At 46.0% G+C, this 21024-nt stretch overlaps 1 protein-coding gene across 1 annotated transcript in view; it reads right to left on the bottom strand.

Annotated features, from left to right (window-relative positions):
• Positions 1–21024, bottom strand: part of MYO16 (myosin XVI) — a 404938-nt gene that overhangs the window by 53428 nt on the left and 330486 nt on the right. The window contains exons 28-31 of the mRNA XM_065896022.1: positions 17406–17502; positions 12569–12815; positions 10371–10642; positions 1118–2149 (exon numbers count right to left, since the gene is read on the bottom strand). Coding sequence (XP_065752094.1) covers positions 1118–2149; positions 10371–10642; positions 12569–12815; positions 17406–17502 — 1648 coding nt within the window. The remainder of the gene's footprint in view (positions 1–1117; positions 2150–10370; positions 10643–12568; positions 12816–17405; positions 17503–21024) is intronic.

Here is a 21024-nt window from a genome sequence, read left to right as displayed (position 1 = left end):
CTACCACCTGACCTTAAGGAAGGTCTTTAACCTCCTGACCTTGAAGTTTCCCATCTCTGTAGAGTGAGGAGGCTAGTAGTTGCCATCTACATTCGCATTAATGGCATCATGGTCGAGGGACCTGCTACAATTTCCTTAAAGAGAAGATCCTTTGTATTCACGTAATTCCCCTCCCAAATACAGAACATTGGAAAATATTCTGGTTCTGTATAAAAAGATGTTTTTTGGAAGATGATTACATTCTCTGTGATTATTAAGAGAATCTGTGCCCAAATGGCACCTCTGGCTCAAAGGCAACGTCGTCTGAATGAATTAGCACATGGTGAGCTACTTACAAGAGATTAGCAACAAATTCTTAACGAGGGCTTTTTGTGTTTTTGGTTTTGTTTTTTTTTTTTTTTTTTGCTTTGCTAGCTACCTTCTGCTTTTATATGGACACAAAATAAATACTTTTTAATACAGGCAACAGCCTCTGGCTGCCACAGCTTAGCCCTGAGCTCACTTGACTGTCTGTCAACAGCTAACTAGTCATGAGACAGAGCTGCTCAATGAGAAGATGCAGATATAACTGAGTTAAAATTTTCCTTGGGTGGCAAAGGAACAGCACAAAAATCATTCATTCAGAACAACATAGCTTAAGTGGTACTGAGTGAGTGTAAGAGAGTAACTGAACAGGTAACCGTCCCAGATGCCGGGAGTGGAAGTGAGACGGACAGCAGGTTGGAGGACACTCGGGTTAGCCGTGAGCTGTAAACCAAAGGGGCATCTTGGCATAATGTGACACAAGTGCCCCTTCCATGTTGCAAGTGAATATTATCAGGAAACGGAAATCAGCGGCTCAAGCCGAGTCCTGCTCTAATACTTCTCAAGTCACAAGGGTGTATTAAACCCAGTTTCAGCGCTGTGGGCTGTTGTATCGTGAACTTTTACCTACGAGACGGAAAGATTCATTCTCACCTACCTGGCCATACTGGTTGCATAAGATGTTTGTTTTTAAGTTGGTACCTGCTCTGAACGACCCCGCAATGACCTCAAGCGTTCCTTAAACCGTATCTACGGCACATCGGCACACATCCGCCTCTGCAGCTACGCCTCTACCTCCGTGTGCGAAATTCACCTTCAGCTTCGCGGATCCTCCGGCCCGCCGCCGACCTCCGGAGCACGCTCCTTCCCGAGCTGAAGAGGCTGGCCAGCTCGTCCAGGGGGCTGCCCACAGGCCTGCAGTTCGGGGGGCTGTAGGCGGCCGGAGAGGGGGCGCCGGGGGCGGCCTTTCGGGGCTCGGCCCGGGCCGCCTTCCCGGGGGGGTGCGGGCTCCTGAGGCCGGGGCTGCAGGGCGCGCCCGCGGGGGCCGAGGTGGGCCTCGGGGGGCCCCGGGGCGGCTCCGCCGGCCTCCCCGCGCCGGGCTCGGGCGCGGAGGTGAAGTGCGCGGGCGGCCGGGGGGCGGCGGCGGGCGTGGGGGGACGGGAGGCTCCGTGCGGCCCGGCGAACGCGGGCCGGTCGCCGTCGCCCTCTGGGGCTTTGGGGTGCTGCGGGGACGGGGGGCCGGCGCCCTCGGGCTGCACGGGGTACCTGAGGCTGGTCTCCAGGACCGGCAGCCTCTTCACCTCCAGGGGCGTCAAGGGCGACTCGTCGGACGCCGGGGAGCAGGTGACCGGCGTCGGGGGGAACACGAGGAGGGGGGGCCGGTGCGGCAGCAGGTCGGGGAAAGGCGCGGGGATGTCGCACGCGTCCCGGCAGGGCCCGCCGGCGTCGCCGTCCTCCGAGGGGAGGGGGCTGCGGCCGTCGCGCGGCGGAGGGGGCGAGGCGGACGCCGAGACGCCCGCCCCCAGGCCGCCGCCCTCGGGGGGCGCCCAGTACTTCATCTCCTCGTACACGGCCTCGGCCGGCTCGGGGCTGCCGGCGCGGCCCAGCATCTCGATGTACACGGGCTCGGGCTCCGGGGGCGCGGGCGGCGCGGGGATTCCCGGGGCGCGCTGCGGGCCGCTCGCCCTGCGGCGCGCACCGCCGGCCCCCGCCGCCCCCGGCCTGGCGCCCGAGATCTCCTCCGAGGAGCCGCTGAGCTTGGTGTGCGGGCTCCGCGTGGGCTTCCGAGGGGGCATCTTCTTCACGGCGCTGTAGTCGTCGCTGTGCGGCCGGGGTCGGCTGAGAACTGGGCGAGGGCGGAGAAGGGGCGGCAGTGTTAGCGGGGGACCCGGCCCGAGCCTCGCGCAGCGCGCGGAGCTGCCCCGGCGCCGCGACCGGCGAGGACCCGGCCTCCACCCTCAGGGTCCAGTTCTCCCCCCCGCCCCGCGGGGTCCGGGTCCCTCCACCCTCCAGGGTCCAGTTCGCTCCCCGCTCCAGGGTCTGGTTCTCTTCAACCTCAGGTTCCCCATCTCCCCACCCTCCTGGGTCCGTGTCTCCCGGCACTTCACACGACTGCCAAGGGGAAAGCCAGTTTTGATCTCGGAGGGGGAGGACAACTCCCACCAGTCAAGGAAGAGGTAAGGTGGCCAGTAAGGAGGCCCAGGATTGCCAGCCGCCTGCAGCGGGAAGGGCCTGGGATGCAGCGGGGTGGGCACCTTCCATGTGCACTGGCACCTGCTTACGCCTGGGTTCTGAGGGCCTGATACACGTGTGGACTAAGTACTGGCTCAACTGCTCCTCATGGCTTTTAGAGAAGAGAAAATAGGAGACTGGAGAGAACCAGCAAATTAGCGAGTTGGTGCCCTGTGGGTGTTTCCTGTAGGAAATACCTAAGCTGGATTATTTAAACGGTCTAAAACGAACATGACAAAACACCATTGAAAACAACTACATGCATGGAAAGATTATTTTCCTAAAAAGAACCTTGTTAAAATGATGCCAAGGGCTTGTTTTACAGTTAATTAATATATCTGAATCCTAACACACTTAACAGGGAAATCAAGAGTGTTGTATTTCACTAAGAACTTCAGTGGCAACTTCGTAAATTGAAAAGAAGGAAGATATTTAGAAAAACAAAAGAGCATAATATTAGTGAGAACTAATTTTTAAAGAGGCAGAAAAACTACTTAAATATGACTCAAAACATTTATTAAAGTTTAAGTTAAAAAATTCTAAAAGACTTATTTTTCTAATTTTTTTTACTGTAAATTATAGATTTTATTAAATATAATTTCTCTGGAGCCAAGATGTTAATTTTAGAAAACTACACACAGTTTTACTAAAATATCAAAACTTCTCAAATATCTTGAACTATTTTACCAATTTGGTGCTTTGCTAATCTGTAGGAATTCTTGATCTGAATAAGCACATCTAATTTTGCTGAGTTCCTGAGTTTTAGGGCAGCCAGGCTTTTCTCTCATTACGACTGCATATATGAGAGTATCCATCTCCACTTTCAGAGTGACGACTCCACTTTTAGGGTTAAAATCAAAGGCTTTGGAGTCAGATGGGCTTGGATTCAAACCCCAGCATGACCACCCTTTCATGCTATCATTCATTTAGTCGTGCATTTAACCAGTATTTATTCAGAGACACATTAGTGAATATACAGTAATTGTCCCCTTCCTTCTCTGCCCTCCTGGGTAAAGTCAGACAATAAAAAAAGGAAATAAAACAAATGAGTTAATTCCATAGCATGTTAGAACATGATACATGCTATGAGGTGGGAAACTACAGGCCATAATAGTCACAGAATTGGGTCACCGGTGCAAATTATAATTTTAAAAGAGGTCTTGGTCACATCTCTCTGGGCTTCAGTATAGTCACGCCTAAAATGGTGATATCACTAAATCATCTCAGAGGAATAAAATAATGTATGTAAAGTACTTAGCTCAGATGCTGGCACTTCGCAAACATGAAACAAATGGGAGACATCCAGATGAGAATGGAAAAGGACAAAGTTAATTTTCTAACTCAATGGATATCTTCGAAGGCCAGTATTCTACAGGGTTCACCAAAGCAGCCAACTTTTAAGAGAAGAAAATACCCCAAATGCACAATTCTGTAATTAACGAGCATTATCGCAAAGGCTTTCAATGTACTAAAACACAGCAACTCATAAGCCTCTCCTAGAAAGTTAATGAACCAAACAAAATTTTAACATTAGTATTATAGAGTTGTTCTGAAGATTTGAAAAATTTAAAGGACTTGTGGCAGCTTGTATTTTACAAAACTGGCTTCAACAATATTTTTAGTCCTTCGTGCTCTTCTAGAACCTTGAAGCCGGAAGGACCTCTGTGACCGCCCCATGAGTAGAACATGGCGAAAGCAAGGCCGCCTGCCTGCTGAGGCTGGGTCAGGGGCAGTGCAGCTTCTGGCTGGCTCTTCCTCTCTCGGGACACATCTCTTGGTGGCCCTGATCTCTATGTGAGAAGACTGCTTACTCTGAAGCACCCATGCTGTGGAGAACATGTGGAGAGGCCACACAGAGGTGAGAGAGATGCCAGAGGACCCCATCTGCTCCAGCCCTCAGCTGTCCAGGTTTCCCCAGCGCAGACACCAGAAATGTAATGAACTGAGCCTGTGGACCATCCCAGGCCCAGCCGCTGTCTGACCACAGCTGTGAGAGAGCTTGCATGAGAAGGGCTTAGCTGATACCCAACTAGTAGAATGGGGAGAGAGGGAGACAGAGAGAGAGAGAGAGACAGAGAGAGGGGTGGGGGAGGGAGAGGGGGAGAGAGAGAGAGAGAGAGAGAGAGAGAGAGAGAGAGGATGATAAAACCTTTGTCATTTTAAGCTACTAAATTTTGGAGAGGTTTGTTAGATAGCAAGACAACTAATACAGATATTGGTACTGGAAGTGGAGTGCTGCCATAAACCAAAAAACCCAAACTTTAAAAGCCTGGCAGTAGCCTTGGGAAATTGGAGGAGTTTGTTGTTTTTTAATATTTATTTATTCATTTACTTATTTTGGCTGTGCCGGGTCTTAGTTGAGGCAGGCGGGATCTTCGTCGTGGCATGTTTAGTTGTAGCAGGCGGACTTCTTAGTTGCGGCATGTTGGGATCCAGTTCCACGACCAGGGATCGAACCCGGGCTCCCTGCATTGGGAGCGTGGAGTCTTAGCCACTGGACCACCAGGGAAGGAGGAGAGGTCTTGAAGAGACTGTTAGCAGAAGCGTGACGCCCAGGAAAGCTCCTGGTGACGTTTAAAGGAAAGTAAGAAATATGCTGGATGCCGAGGGAGACATAACCCTTTTTATACCTTTGTGGAAAGTTTAGCAACACTGTCACCTGCAGTACTGTGGAAACCAGACAACACACTTAAGGAACTGGATGATCTAGGTAGGGAGATCTTTAGACCAAGTGTAAAAGCAGCCTCCTGGATTCTTCTACTTTCCTGCAGGAAAATGAGGGTAAAGAGATAAGCTAAAGAAAGAACAAACTATTATCTGTAAAGGAGCCTGGGCTTTCTGAGTTTGAAAATAAAATAGTTTCTCACTGGGCCATCAGGATAGTAAATAACTCCGAAGTTAAGAAATGACTTGTAAGCAGAGATTGAATCTGGGGCATTTTCAGGAAAACAGGATCTAAAGCTGAAGCCAAGGTCATGACTATGAACCCCTTTATTAAGACCTCAGAAAGATTTCAGGTGGTGCTTCACTGGACCTTTTCAAAGAAACAGAACCACAGGACTTCTAAGGATATCAGGAGTATTGCCCCACAGCAATCGTGCAGAAAAGAAAAAGTCAAGAGGAGATTATCTCAAAGAGATCTGTGGATGTGGCTTTTGACTAAAGGGGTAGATTATAAATTGATTCACAGGAAACTCGCAAAGCTTTTAAAGGAACTGTATCAGCTGCGTTGAAAGAGGTATGATCAATACAAAATAAAGAGGCTCTGGTGCTTCAAAATGTTATGAGCAGGAATCAGGCTGAGAAAACGACCAGCCCCAAACATGTCACCTCTTGTGGACGAGGAAATAATATCCAAAGGTGAGCCAAGATTCTGTAGCACGGACCTAACGGCCATGGAAAATAATTTCCGGGCACCAGGACTAAATCCTAACCAAGGCACAAGCAACATGTTAGTTGTGTGGAGAATAGGCAGCTTGTCTGCCATAGTTAGGGACAGTCCTGGAGGAGCTGCCCACCTAAGGAGCCTTACCTGAGCAGCCAGGATACCTGGACCTGATTTAGATGATGGGATTTGGGGCTTGGACCTGAGCCTGATGTGATGATGGGATAAGGCTCTGGGGAGCATGGGAGAGGGATGAGTGCATCTTGCATGTGGGAGGGATGTGAATTGTTTGATCCAGAGGATGGATTAAGGCAGCCTGTATTTTCCAAACACTGGCCACAATCGTTTTCCCAGTCTTATCAAGAGTTAGAGTCTATTTCACCTTCCTCAACCTGGATGCGCCTTTGAGACTGTCCGGTGGCAGTGGTGGAAGTGATGCTGTGTGGCTTCCAAGGCTGCTCGTCAAAGGTAAGAGAGTGACCGCCCGGCGTTCTCTTTCCTGGAGCAGGCACCGGGGACGCATTGATTGTCCACGTAAGAAGTCCAGCTACCCTGAAGCTGCCAGGCTGTACAAACTGGGTGGAGAGACCACCTAGACACAGAGATGGCCAAGCAGTCCCAGTCTTTAGACATCTATGGGCACCAGGCATGCAAGTGACCAGCTTACAGGTGATTCTAGCCGCCACATGTGGCTTCATGGAGGACCTCGAGGGACAGCCACCCAGATGAGCCCAGGTGACACCCAGAACCTGAGACAGTAATAAAATAATCGTATTTTATTTAAATATCCAAGTTTGGGAGGAGCTGGTAAGCAACAATAGATAGCTGATGTGATATTCCCTCAAGGCTTGCTTTAGATGCAGAGAAAAGCTTTTTTGAATTAAACGATGATAAATAAAAGTAGCATGGGTTATCGGGAGGCAGTCGAGAGACTGGCCTCTGGAACCTGACTGCTTGGGTGTGTAGCATGGGACAGGATACACCACTGTTCCCCTGACTCAACATCCACATCTACAGAGGGGTCACAGTGACAGTCTCACCCCATCAGGTAGTTCTAAAGATTGAAGGTACTTCGCATAGCGCTTGTCACATGATAAACAATTGTAAGTGTCAGCTGTTACCATCAACATCATATTATTACTACAGAACCAGAAATTAGTCATGAGTCATAGAACAGGGTTCTGTAGGGCGTGGTCTGCAGTTCATCAATGTCAGATCACCTGGGGTGCTTCACTGAGGATGTAAGGAGCACAGTTCCTGTCCTTGTGTGTAACTACCAAATTAGAATATCTGGGCTGGGAACTGGAAAGCTTCATTCTTCATAAAGTGAAATTAGAATACCACAGTTAGAGAATTAAGAGTCTAATTTGGTTTTATGGTTATTCCTTTGCGTGTGTGTGTGTGTGTGTGTGTGTGTGAGTGTGTCCACACAAGTCCTTGCTAATTGTTCATTTGCAAATAAGGATTTAAGGGCTGTTAAGAGTGACTTTATATTAAGAGTTTTCTTAACAATTTTTTTAGTCCTTGAATTTATGGATAAAAGTGAGATGGGATCAGGGAGACGTTTCATGGTTACAGATCACCTTGAGGGCCAGTCTTAGTATCCTAACAGTAACTTAAGGGATAAATCCCACATTCTCAAGCCCTCCTTCTTTCTTAAACTTGACTCTTATCTGACTTACTGTGCAATGATCTAGGGACTTGTGTCATTTTTAGATTCTGTTAGGAGGTAAACATTTTCTTGTACAAAATAGTTTCCCTTTGAGTTTTTTGCTAAGGCACGTCGGTGACTTTGCCTCAAGACACAAGTTACTTGGCCCCATTCTCACTGAGAATAAGATGCCTACATGTTAAATCTATGAGAAGAAAGCAATGAGAATATCGTTCATCAAGAAAATACCTGTATCTGTGTGTGTTGTTATCCCCTGTTTTCCAACTCTTCCAGTGTGATTTTGCCCAGTTTCAGAGCAAACTGTGTGCCCTTCTCAGGACCTAAGACATGCAGGATGCCTAGATAAAGCCAGTTCCCTGGCTGGTGGGCCTGTTGCATACTTGAGTGGGGTCAGTATCGATTTGCAACCAGCTTACAAACTGGACAAGAAGGGCTTCTACTGAGCTGTGATAGATTACAACCTTGCTAGGTCATTTTTTTGAGGGAGGAGTCTGTTACCTTTGCTCTCGGCCCATCTTTCCCCACTGACTGCCCTCCACGTGTGTAAGGCCTCTTAAATGTCCTTCTCGACCCCTTCCACAGGTCCCCGTGAGGGTTAGCCCCTCCTGCTCTGTGCTCTTCGGTGCCCTTGCTGTTACTCTGCCTCTCTCATAATTTGTTTGCCCATTTTCCTAGCCCACTGGTCTCTAAGGCCCTGGGGGAGTGGAATACACTGAATTAACATGTGTTGAATGGACAAATGAGCCATAAGTTGTGAAACATAATTATGTTCTCCTCTTATGCCCCGTCACACATTCTCAGGGCAGCGTTCACGGAGGACCTAATTTTCATCAAATTTCAGGTAAGAGAAAAAAATATAAAGGGGATTCTGTTAAAAATAATGCTGACAAAGTCTGACAGATCTCAAGGGTACATGTTGAAACTTGCCAAATTGTGCTCATTTTGATTTACTGATAAGAAGCTAGTTCTGCTTTCACGAAAGCAGCACAAAGAAATATTTTTCTATTATATTGATTTATTTGTTCAATAAGTATTTACTGAGTGCTTACTGGGTGTCAAGTGCTATTCTAGAATAAATTTATAAACAAGACAATAAAAAAGGGAATGAAATGTAACGCTATTTCCAAATTAAGCCACACAGCTGAACCATTCTCGTACCTATACATATAAACTGTGTTTTGTTACAAAGGGAAGCTGTACGGCAATTCTAAGAAATACGGATTCCTCAGGTGTTGTTTCTAAGGAGCGGGTGGCTGGAGTCTGAGGGAGGCTGGGTATGCATCTCACATCACCAGGCTTAAGTGTTAAAATTTACTGGCCCATGAAATTGTTTCCAGCTTTTCAGGCACAAAGGTAGAGGAGAAAAACGAGCCCTCTGGCCCGCCTCTCTTCACTATGACCGTATATACTGGATGAAAACCTCTAGGAAAAGCACGTGTTAATAAGAACAGGACTGGGCATAAAAGGTGTTGACTTGGAGCTTCCCTGGTGGCGCAGTGGTTGAGAGTCCGCCTGCCGATGCAGGAGACACGGGTTCGTGCCCCGGTCCGGGAGGATCCCACATGCCGCGGAGCGGCTGCGCCCGTGAGCCACGGCCGCTGAGCCTGCGCGTCCGGAGCCTGTGCTCCGCAACGGGAGAGGCCACGACAGTGAGAGGCCCGCATACCACAAAAAAAAAAAAACCCCAAAACAGTTAAACTATTCCGTGTATTTATTTGTTTATTGTGTTTACCATCTGTCTTCCCCACTAGAATGCCAACCCCATGGGGGAAGATAACTTTGTTTTATTTATTGTGTACCTTCCTGGGCCTAGAATAGGACCTCATACTCATGGGCGATAAGTAAAATCTGTGAAATTAGTCAATGTTCTGCAAAGAAGGACTTCCTCTGCTTTTCACAATTCTAAAAATTAAGCAATAATATCACATGAACTAATCTATGAGAGAATTAATTGAGAATAAACTGTGGTTTTGCATAAATACGTCTAGACCACCGACGCAGAGACGTTTGTTGTCTAGTGCCCAGAGTTTCACTCACTGCATTTTGCTGAGTCGTGATTTTCCTCTGCATGAATCGTTGCACTTTACTGTGTGGTGATAAAGCAGGCTTAATTTTTAATTAAGTTGTGATAACAGGGAAGCCAGATGAATCTTTTTAGCTTTTTAATTCACAAAAGCTTACGTGGACGAGCGACCAACTCTCTTAGTTGTTCTGGTTTGAGGCTCCTCATTCAATGTGGAAGTCGGGGGAGGAGTTAAGGAAGTGATATATAAGTAGCTTTTCCCTAAGAGGCTTAGAGATTAGAATTAATATTATTTATGTTTAATGATTAAAGGGCCCCTGGTGGGCTTCCCTGGTGGCACAGTGGTTAAGAATCTGCCTGCCAACGCAGGGGACACAGGTTCGAGCCCTGGTCCGGGAAGATCCCACATGCCACGGAGCAGCTAAGCCCGTGTGCCACAACTACTAAGCCTGCGCTCTAGAGCCCGTGCTCCGCAACAAGAGAAGCCACCGCAATGAGAAGCCCGTGCACCGCAATGAAGAGTAGCCCCCGCTCGCCGCAACTAGAGAAAGCCCGCGTGCAGCAACGAAGACCCAACGCAGCCAAAAATCAATAAATAAAAATTTAAAAAGAAAGGGGGGGGGCCCCTGGCAAGCCAACAACGGATTTAATTCTACTAAAAATATATTAGGGCAAAGTAATGCCACGGCGCAAAGACCGGAAGTCAAGCATCAGTAACCCAACGGGGGTCGGGGTCCCTCTTCCCCGAGGCTAACCTTCATTGGAGGAGTCCTTGGTGACAGCCCACAGGCAGGCACTCACGGCCTCATAGGAGGCGCTCAGCCGCGTGGTGGGGTCCCTCTTTGGCTTGGGCGGAGGCTGTTTCCGTGGTGATGGGAGGCCGCTGCTGTCATCCAGGCTGAGCACCGAGTGCAGAGAAGGAGACGGGGTGGATGGGCCAGCCTGGGACTGGACCAGGCTGTCTACCGCCATGGACACCGGGACGAAGCTGCAGTGGAGGCGCCTGGGTCCACCCTTGTCTTCAGCTCTGGGTGTGCGTGAGGAAACAAACACAAACAGCCCCGCCAGAGAGACCCAGATGCATTATTCAGATGGGAACAATGAACCGGCTCAAGCAGACATAATCACAGCTTTTTGGTAAACAGCCTTCCCGCCGAGGCTGGAGGATGCGTCGTGCAGCGCTCTGGTATCCAGTGCATCCAGAGGAAGCCACTTCATCCTTCCAGCCCTTGCTTCGTGATAAATAAACACGTTCGAGACTCATCATTATTACTTTAGAAAAAAATCTCACCGGAACCCAAGATGTCGTAAGGAGTGCCACATTTGCTATCAGGCATTCGCTGAGTGAAGTTTTCACACCCTGATTATTAAGCAAACCAAAAAACCAGGATTTCAACCTGAATGATAATTTCTGGGAAATCCATCTTAATAGAGAGTTACTGATGCATCAAATGCTGGGAGCTATCTCTGTTTGCCCTTGCAAAAGAGTAGATGCTTTACTTAAAACGATCAAAGATTTTCATTTTCTCTCTCTCTCTCTCTCTCTCTCTCTCTCTCTCTCCCCCTCCCCCCCATACCATTTAAATTCCATCAGCAATTATTTAATTATGTGCAGAATTGTTATTTTTCTTCTGTCATTCCATCTGGTTGCCCAATGCCAAGTGAACTGCTGGTTTTCAATAAATAAATAGACAAATACTTCTTCACTTAATTTTCTATCAGGCAAATGAATACATAATGAAATTGAGAAATTGGGGTGGCTGTTTAGCTCCAGCAGAGAAAATAATAAATCTTATTCTGGAAGTCCTATAAAATTAATAGTTATCTGGTTAAAAAAGATTCCTTCTGGCTTCACATGTCAATGTAATCATGTACCAGGGAGATGCCAATGCATTCATTTTACCAGGAGTCTCCGAGCATTTGTTTTTATAATTATATCTCTGTGTGGCAGAACACCAACAGAGCTGGGATCTACTGCCAGGCAGAGCCAGACGCCCATATAGGAAATGAACTAGCTGAAGACGAAAGTGTGGCACTCGGTGGATAATTTGTTTTCCCTGTAATGTTTAATTACAGTTTTCCATACAAAGGGAATTTTTTCAGTATTTAATCACTGAGATATTTGAGGCTAATTAGCGAGAGACACACCACCACTTCCACTTTGATAAAAAATCATTCGACATCACTGTCAAGGCAAAGGGGGGTCATTTTCAGGGAGAAACAACCAGACATTACTAAGTTCCTATGGAAAAACAAACATCTCCCTGACAGCAAATTAGGATGGAAAGATCCCAGGGAGGATTGTAAGTCCCGGGTGTCCTCGTCTGTCACAGAGAGACAAGAGTGGAAACGTGGAGAAGGGCTTAATTTTCTTCACATGTCTATTTCAAGCTCAGCGTCCAACGTGAACTTTAAAATCAAAATCTTTCCCCAGAGCTTTCCTTTTTGGCAAAGAAGATGTGACAGTTTCCTAAGGGAAATATAATACAGGCAACCATTCATTGATTTCACTGCTCTTGTGTTTTTAGAGTGTCTTCTCCATTTGGGGGGTCAGGTTTTCAGAAGTTTCTAGGAGTCAGCCTTATTGACATACGTGACACTTGCATAAAGATGTCGAGAACCAAGCTATATATCTTTACTAAGACGTAAAGATTATAGATGCCTTAAAACTTTGTGCTTGAGATGGTCAGTGATGCAAGCACAGTAGGTGAAGCAATTATTTCACGGGACCTAAACTAACACGTAGAGCATCTATTCTGTGGAAGGAAAGCCCAGGAAAAGCATCCTTTCAGGTGTCAGGAGGTTTCACGTAACGCACTGCGCATGCATACGTGCTTGTTCCTCTCCCTACGGTCATAAGCGATTGAACTTTGCGTTAAGGGCTATCGGCATTTTCTTGACGCCCCAGGATCAATCGCGTAGGTCACCGAAGTTGCACACTATCTGCCTTTACCTTTTGGTTCCTTCCTCTTGCTTGTTCCTGGCCTCCAACTTCTCTTTGTGGAAAGTAGCGTTCATTACGTTCCGGAGCCGGTCATTCTCACGGGCAATGTCCGAGGCGTTCTGCACGACCAGGGCGTCATAGGTCTTAAGCCCCAGGTCCTCTGTAATCTGCAGGAAGCTGTTGATGGACGTGACCTCTTGCTGCCTAACGCTCCTTTTCTGATGCAAGTGCTGGCGTGCTAAAAATCCTCTGATAACTTCAGTAAAAGAACACAGTGACGGGTCAACGAGAGGAGCAAAAGCGAAAAAACCAGATGTACATCAACAAGTCCAAATACATTATGTTGGAGCAGCTCTGAAATAAAATATATTCAACCCAGTCGGACTTTACTAAAACATTCTAATCTTATATTTAAAAAGATATCTACATTCAGTAATGTTAACAGTGGAGGCAAAAATCCTCACCCTGAATGAGATCGTGCAGGTAATATTCTAATAAAGCTTCCCTCCTTCTTGTGGTAACTACAGGCTGAACACTGATGGAAAGAACTAAGTCCGAACCCCAGAGAATTCTGGGTGTGGCTCTCATCAGACTGTTTTGGGGATGCACCAATCACATTATTTTATATCAGATTATAACAGAAACGTCTGAGGCTCACGGATGTCGTCTTTGAAAACCATGCACATATTGCTAACAGGATTGTGACTTAACTCCTAGAAAAACTAACACTGCATTTAAGGCTCTGGAAAGAGACTGTGTAGAAATATGGGTCATCCTTCTGCTTTCTGGGGAAGCAGGGCTAGAAAACCGTGTAAGAATTGGGGGAAACAGGTGGATGAACACACTTTGAAATCACTTATGTGTCAGTAACAAATGTAAGACTTGAAAATAAAAGTCACGCCCACCGTGTAAAGGCACTGCTGTGTGCTAGGCGCTCCAACCCATCTTTCAGTGCCCAAACTCGATGGTCATTAATGTACCAGTATCTCCATTTTGTACCCAAAGAAAGAGAAGCTCAGTGAGGCTGAGAAAATTCCTCCCGGTAAACACAACCAAAGAACGGTAGAGCGGGGATTCAAATCTCTGCCCTTATGAGGCCAAACTCTACCTTGCAGCCACGTAGATGCAATCTGTAGCTCTCCAGAGAGCAGGTCACAACAGGGAAGGTGTAGGGAAGCACATTTGGGATCAATATGAAGATGACCTTTTAACAATGAGCACAGGTTGTAAACAGATCAGGCATCTCATGGGAGAGAGTCAGCTCCCAGTACCCAGGCAAGTTCAAGAAACAGGATGGCCCCCGCTCAGGGATGTTCTGACAGATGAGTGGGAGCAATGCTGATCTGATGCTAGGATGCGTCCCTTCTCATTCTAAGTTTCTGTGATTAGAAGCAGTTGTTCGGATTCTAGGAAGAGCTATAATTGTAGGGAAAACCAATGTGGGTAACAAAGACACGTTATTCTCCTCCTATAAAATATTAAGTGCTTTAAAATATTCCCTGGCTATTGGAGAATAAATGTGTGGGTATCTATACATGTCTAGGATATTCACTTAGATGCCTTGACTCGATTAGAAGATGGAAAGGCGAACACAACTTTCCACAATTATGGCTTCAGAGGCAAATAATATGCAGATGTCTAAAATGCTCAAGACTTTTTCTCAGATGGCAGTACTAAGTCTTTAGTTACTCTGGAATGCAGTGTATTAAGATAACTGTAAAAACAGTCACGCTGAACTAATCTAAAAGAGAAAAAAATTAAACAGCTAAAGGTACAATCAGGAATCAAAAATGCGGAATAAAATGTAGAAATTTTAGCCATGTGACAGGCACAGTGAGAGAGAGAGGCAGAAGGCCTGCTCTCTGTTCATTTGCTCATTCCCGTTACATTAAACAAAACCTAGACATTGACAATGGGAGGGTATACTGAAGATGTTTAATCTCTTGGAATAAAGGGAAGATTAATGTGGACAGGCCAGACTGCTGACCTCCAACTACAGCAGGACTATTCATTGGATCCACGTAGACCTGGGAATCCACTGTCCTGTGTCCAGACCCTGTTTTCTCCCACTTTGCACTAGGAATCTTTGAAAATCAAAAGAAAAAAATTTATACTAGTTGCTAAAACATGGTACCTTTACTAAGAGACAATTAATACAAATAAATTTGGCACAAATAGATAATTAATACTTGTCTCTTTCTGACCATTTCATGCAGGATAAAATGAAGGTATATAGTCAGAGGGAAACTTCTGTTGGGAATAATTTGAAATTGAAATGATTAAATTTAAGACTGAGGTGTAACTACAGCTTTCTGCCACCCAATATTTACAAAGAAAAACTGAGAACTCTTAAAAAACTGGAAATGACTCAAGATGATATAAATTCTGAATGAATTTCATACTAGCAAAAAGGACTGAAGCAATGGTTCTAAGAGATGTAAAAATAAAAATCAATAATTAATGCTTTGCATTTAAGAGCCTGTAATTTAAAAAAAAATGCTTTTACAGCCATTATTTCATTTATGCAATAGGAAATTGTGGTTTGTATCCATTTTTTAAAAACCATTCTCAATTTTTATCATTAGGGGTGAAGAAAGAACTACAGTTCTGCTAATTTCTTCTGTTTCAGGTCCATAGGGCACAGCGACTTAACATTTGTAACCAACCAGAGGAGACATTACTAGCGGGCACCCCTGATGGAAGACAGAGTACGCAGCCTTCTAATTACATGTAGGAAAGTTTCCAGGAGAAAGTGATACCCCGCTCCATGTATGTATAAACGCGGTATTAAATGGAATTCTCGGTTGGTTCCACAGCCCAGCGGGTAGAGCACTGGTCTTGTAAAGGGGACTCTCCCCATCCCACTTTCAGCCTGAGGCTACAAATGCACATTCTGATTCAGGAGTTCTGGGGCAGGGCCTGGGACTCTGCATTTCTAACCAGCTCCCAGGGCATGCCTGGACTGACCACACAGAAAGGAATTGCAAAGGCGATAGAGCAAAAGGAGACTTGTGAGCCCGGCCCTTCCCTACACTGATGAGGGACAGAGAAGGCCAAATTACCCTATAACCCAGAGAGAAGCGAGGATTGCATAGAGCCTCCCTCACCCGGGGCTCCCCCCACCGCCCCTGAACACCAGGCTGGAGAAAGTGGCCTCAGGGGACCAGCCAGAGACCCTGCCACATGGTCTGGAGTTTGAAGGCCACGGTGGCCTGGGAGGCCGACGCTGCCAGGGGCTGAATGCAGGGCGGCTCTACGGGGAGAGGCTCACTTGTCAGGGTCCCCAACTGTGCTTCTAGGACACCAGACCTTGTTTATCGAGACAGAGACGCCTGCCAGGAGTCATTTAAAGAGACTTCCTCTTGGAGAGCACCCAGGCCCACAGGTAGTGTCAACGGGGAGTTCCAAGTGGCACCCAAAGGAGAGATTTTGCGGTTCCCAGGTGGGTAGCGCAGGTGAGGGCTGAAAGGCGCCCACATATGCAGAGAGCCTGTTAACCCCTGCCTGCCTGCTGGCCAGAGAAACCCCAGGCCAGGTCACATGGGTGTGGGTCGGACTGAGGGGCGGCCCTGTCCCCTTACCTGTTCCCTCCCCCCGCGGAGGGCACCTAAGTAAGGGTGGGAGCCTAGAGGGACGATTTAACTTGGAATGAGATTCTGACTTTTGACCTTCCCGTGGACTGGACTTGCTAAATTCTGAACCGAGTCTGTTTGAGGGACCAGCATATAGCAGGACTTTTTATCATCAGAAAATGATGGGACCCATCAGAGGTTTCAGCCAGGGGTGTGCCTGAAGGAATCCCCCAGGGGCTCGCATAGACAGAGGCTTGAACAGGGTGAGGCAGTTTTCCGTGTTCTCTGAGATGCACTTGTTTTTAATAGTTTCAGATAGAGAGCTAAGCTCATCACGGCTGCTTCCACCAAAAGTTAGCCTGTAGATTAATTTCTCCCCTTTTTACCTTTCTTTAGAGATATATAATACAATTAAACTATTAAGCAAATTAAAAATCTATTAAGTATGTATGTTTTATGTGAGGCATAGTTATGATTTTTAAAATGTACCTATTTTTGACGGTCACTTGGGTTTTGATAGAAAAAAAAAAATCTAAATGGACTCTCAAAGTTAACATGAAATAGATGCTATGTGCTATCAAAGTTAACAGTCCAAATATTATTATCCCTTCACAAAGGAAAAATAGTCAAGCATTTATCCAAGGCATACATGGAATGACTTAAATTACAAGGCATACATAAATCCAAGGCATACATTGGCTAATTGGCTGTGGCAGTCCTCCAAACTCTAGCATACCAAGGGGCGCTGACTGGCGTGGCCTAGGAATCTGGCTCCAGAGCTGCGCCCGAGTGTCACATGGGTTGTTTTTTCTTCCCCACTGTGGGTTCAAAGGCACACTCTTCTTGTCCTGTGCTTCTTGGAGGATCAGCAAGCATGAATATTTTACAGGTGAGGGATGCATAAATTACAAGGCATGGATATCCCCTCTTCCAAACTATGACTTAGGTGAAAATGTGATGCGGAACTACAGATAGAATGATCATGAAATAAAGCACGAGCTGTGGCTGTATACTCCGATCCAGAGACAAGTAAATAGCCAACTTAGCTACGGTGCTTCTGAAACTCCTGAAACCTATTTATTTGCCTGAAGGTAGCGCCATGGGATGGATGGACATAGGGCCATGGCAGGGTCCACTCTAATATTTAGGTTAACCTAAATGTTAGGTTTCCCTAACATTTAAACTTGGGGGTTCACTAAATGATTCTGTATTTTCCGACTCATCAAAGTTCAGAAATGTCACTGAGCTGTTACTGTGAAGTGTGTAACTGTTACCTTTTTGGCAGGTGATAATTTTTCTCTGCAGCTGTAGGCACAAATCGTTTAGCTGGTTGGCATGCCAGTATTTCAGAAATACTTTTCGAACGCCAATCTAAAACGCAAACAGCAGGGAAACACATTTAACGGCGTGAAGATGCCAAAATAACAATGGGAAAATAATCAGGCAAGAGGCTTTTCCAGAAAAGGATCTGAAGCAGCAAAGCTCACAAAAGTTATTCCAGTGCCATCTGCCATATTTTTGTAACACTTCCACATTTCGTGAGGATCCCCAAGCTTTTGTTCTAATAAGTAGGTTTGCTGTGTGTATACATTGTCACTAATGTTTGCAAATACCCGTACACCGCAGCTGTCGTGGTTGCCCCCTGCAGCACAAAGGGAAAACACGGGCCTTGACTCTTCATTGGAAGATACAGCCGTTCCCATGAATGAATTCCCAAATCCCAGAGCTAAACCCTTATCTTTATTTTATGATCCTTTTCTTTCCGCAACTCAAAGCAGGGAGGTTGCGTCTGTGAAAGGGAAAAGTGAACAAACGAAAAGACAAAAAACAAAAACAACTTAAACGTGATGTACAAAACTGTTTCCTTTCAATGATTTTTTTTCTACTACACCATATGTTATTATAAATCAAATGTTTATACAACTGCAGTGATAGAACCGCAGCACAAAAGTAAAAAGTCTTCACGTCGTCATCTCTGAGCAATAATCTTCTAGATGCCTGCCTAAGCAGTAGCTATACAATGAACATTCTTGTCTAGAATTTTAAAAAAGGAATTTCAGCATGTTACCGAATCAGTTGCTAGTAAAAGCTCTGGTGGTATGCAAGCCAGTCCAAATGTTCCACTATTGATGAGAAGCGCTGCCAAAGAAAGTTCTGAAAAACACATAACAATAAGCCATATCCATGCGTTTTCAAAATAATTTTCTGGTGTGTTGTGCTTATTTTCTAAGAATTCACAGGACTGTGGTAGGTGTGAGGAATGCCCTTCACAATGGAAATGCTCACAACGGCAATGCTCAGATGTAAATAACTGCAGAAGAGCCTGGGAAATACTAACATGAAGAGCTGTGGACACACAGAGGTGATGTCCTGTTAGATACGGAAAAAATACAGCTCAGGCAAACCTTGTGATATGTTCCTAGTCATCTTCTTAGCACTCGAGACAAACACCGTGAAGATGAGAGACCGACACGTGTGCTCCCTTAGCCAAGATTTGCTGTCTTAATGAAGTACGCGGTTTTGCAAGAGGCTGAGACTCAAATCTCGCATTATGGCAGTCGGGCTAGCCACTTGGATGGACAGGACAAGCCCTCAACCGCTCTCCTGTTTCAGAGGCCCCTGGTCGACTAGATGTCCTTCTTCATTTAGTTTTCTTTAAATTGGTTGAGATTTGAGGCGGGCACTTGAATGGGTGGCCACAGAGAATTGTCGCTTTTTCCCCCCATTGTAGTGCCATTCTCTCTCCCTAGTGATTTTCCATAATTCATAGAGTTTTTTTTTCTTCCCAACTGCTGAATGATTTTGGCAGTCAACAGGAAGAACAGTTGGTACTGTCTGTGAGCACCACAGAGCAAATCTGTGAGGCAGGCTTTGGGAAGGAGGGAGCGTGTCATCTTTCTGTTCATTGTCGACTGTGGTATGTAACTCGCTGCAGGAAACTCAATCCCCAAAGCAAAATTCATGCAAACTTGGGTTCCGAAATGAAACTCCCAGAGAGTTAGAGGCAGCAATACTACAGAACGGGTAGAAGCAGTAATGACCACTCTGGGAGAACTAACGTATGAAGGGAGTGCACCATGGGGACAAGACCTCCGGATGGTGGTGGAAGAGCTGGATTCTAGTTCTACTTCCTTCATTCAGTGGAGACCCTGGGCAGGAAGACAGCTGCATGGGATGACTAAGATCTCTTCTAGCAACATTTTTTTTTTTTTGGTCTTGGATTGGATTATGGTTTATTTTTACTCCTTACCCTGTTCTTTCTTTTTTTTAATCAACTTTTATTTTATTTTATTTTTAAAAGTTTTATTGGAGGACGGTTGCTTTACAATGTTGTGTTAGTTTCTACTGTACAGCAAAGTGAATCAGCTATACGTATACATATATCCCCTCTTTTTTGGTTTTCCTTCCCATTTGGGTCACCAAAGAGCACTGAGTAGAGTTCCCTGTGCTGTACAGTAGGTTCTCATTAGTTAACTATTTTCTACAGAGTATCAATAGTGTATATGTATCAATCCCAATCTCCCAATTCATCCCACCAACAACCCTTTTCCCCTTGGTATGCATACATTTGTTCTCTACGTCTGTGTCTCTATTTCTGCTTTGCAAATAAGATCATCTAGTGACATTTCTAACAGCCGTTCCAAAAATCAAAGTAGGTTTATCTTGAGAATTGTGCTAGATTTGGGGATATAAAAATTTTCCAGGGATGATGGGAAAAGATGAATGTGGGACAGAGAAACTAGGCAAGGAACAGAAGACGACAAACCATCTTGAGGTGCAGCCCTGTGGAGTGTGATGAGGGAAGGGGCTACACATGTAACCGGCGGCCACACAGTGAAGAACAGACATTTTCCTGTGAACACTGGGTATACACTAAAAGATTTAAAGAGGATCCCGTCTAACTTTTATGAAAATAATTTTGGAAACTGTATTCAAAATTTATAAAGTTCCTGCTTAAAACTGGCCGGAGAAATGGGTTGTTGGGCTTGGCTGTGAGCAGGACAGTATAATGAAGTCAATTATTTGGGTTTGGAAGATTCTACAACTGTTGCTTGTCTGTTGGCCAACTTCTATTTACCTTTTACCCCACCTCCAGGAGTGGAGTTTTTTTTTTTTTTTTTTTGCGGTATGTGGGCCTCTCACTGCTGTGGCCTCTCCCGTTGCGGAGCACAGGCTCCGGATGCGCAGGCTCAGCGGCCATGGCTCACGGGCCCAGCCGCTCCGCGGCACGTGGGATCTCCCCGGACCGGGGCACGAACCCGTGTCCCCTGCATCGGCAGGTGGACTCTCAACCACTGAGCCACCAGGGAAGCCCCCAGGAGTGGATTTTTGATAACCTTTTCTCCACGTCCAGTAGGGCTCGGGTGACCTTCATTTGTGTTCCCACAGCACGCTATGAATGACTCTGTTTCACTTACTGTCCTGCATTAGGTACTCGCCATCGCACATGTATATTTACATCCCCTGAAGAATATGAATTCTCGCACTTCACAAGTGGTGGGGTTGTGGGGAAGGTGGACTCAGATTAGAAACAGAAGACAAGGAATTCTGAGGTCTTAGGATCAGATGAGTCACCGAGACAGATGATAATGTCCTCAAGGATGAAAAGAAGGTATGATGGACGACGAACACGTAAGCCAGGCCCAGAAGTCATTCATCAAGCTGGAAATAAGTCCTGGAACTCAGTAGGTGAGAGGATAAACCATGGAGGGAATAAAAGAAAAAAAGCATAAGATAGAACGTCGGGGGCAATGATTCAGCTGCCCTGCTCTCCTCCACCAAGACAAGGAAGATGAGAAAAAGTGAAACGTCATAGCAGAGTATTTTCAGGAAATAGGCAGTTTTCAGGTCACATAGGAAAGCTAAATTTGAAGGGGAGTAAACATGGATGAA

This window comes from Phocoena phocoena, chromosome 18 (genome assembly GCF_963924675.1).
Source record: "Phocoena phocoena chromosome 18, mPhoPho1.1, whole genome shotgun sequence".
In the NCBI taxonomy this organism is placed as follows: Eukaryota; Metazoa; Chordata; class Mammalia; order Artiodactyla; family Phocoenidae; genus Phocoena; species Phocoena phocoena.
This window is presented reverse-complemented; position numbering and strand designations above follow the sequence as displayed.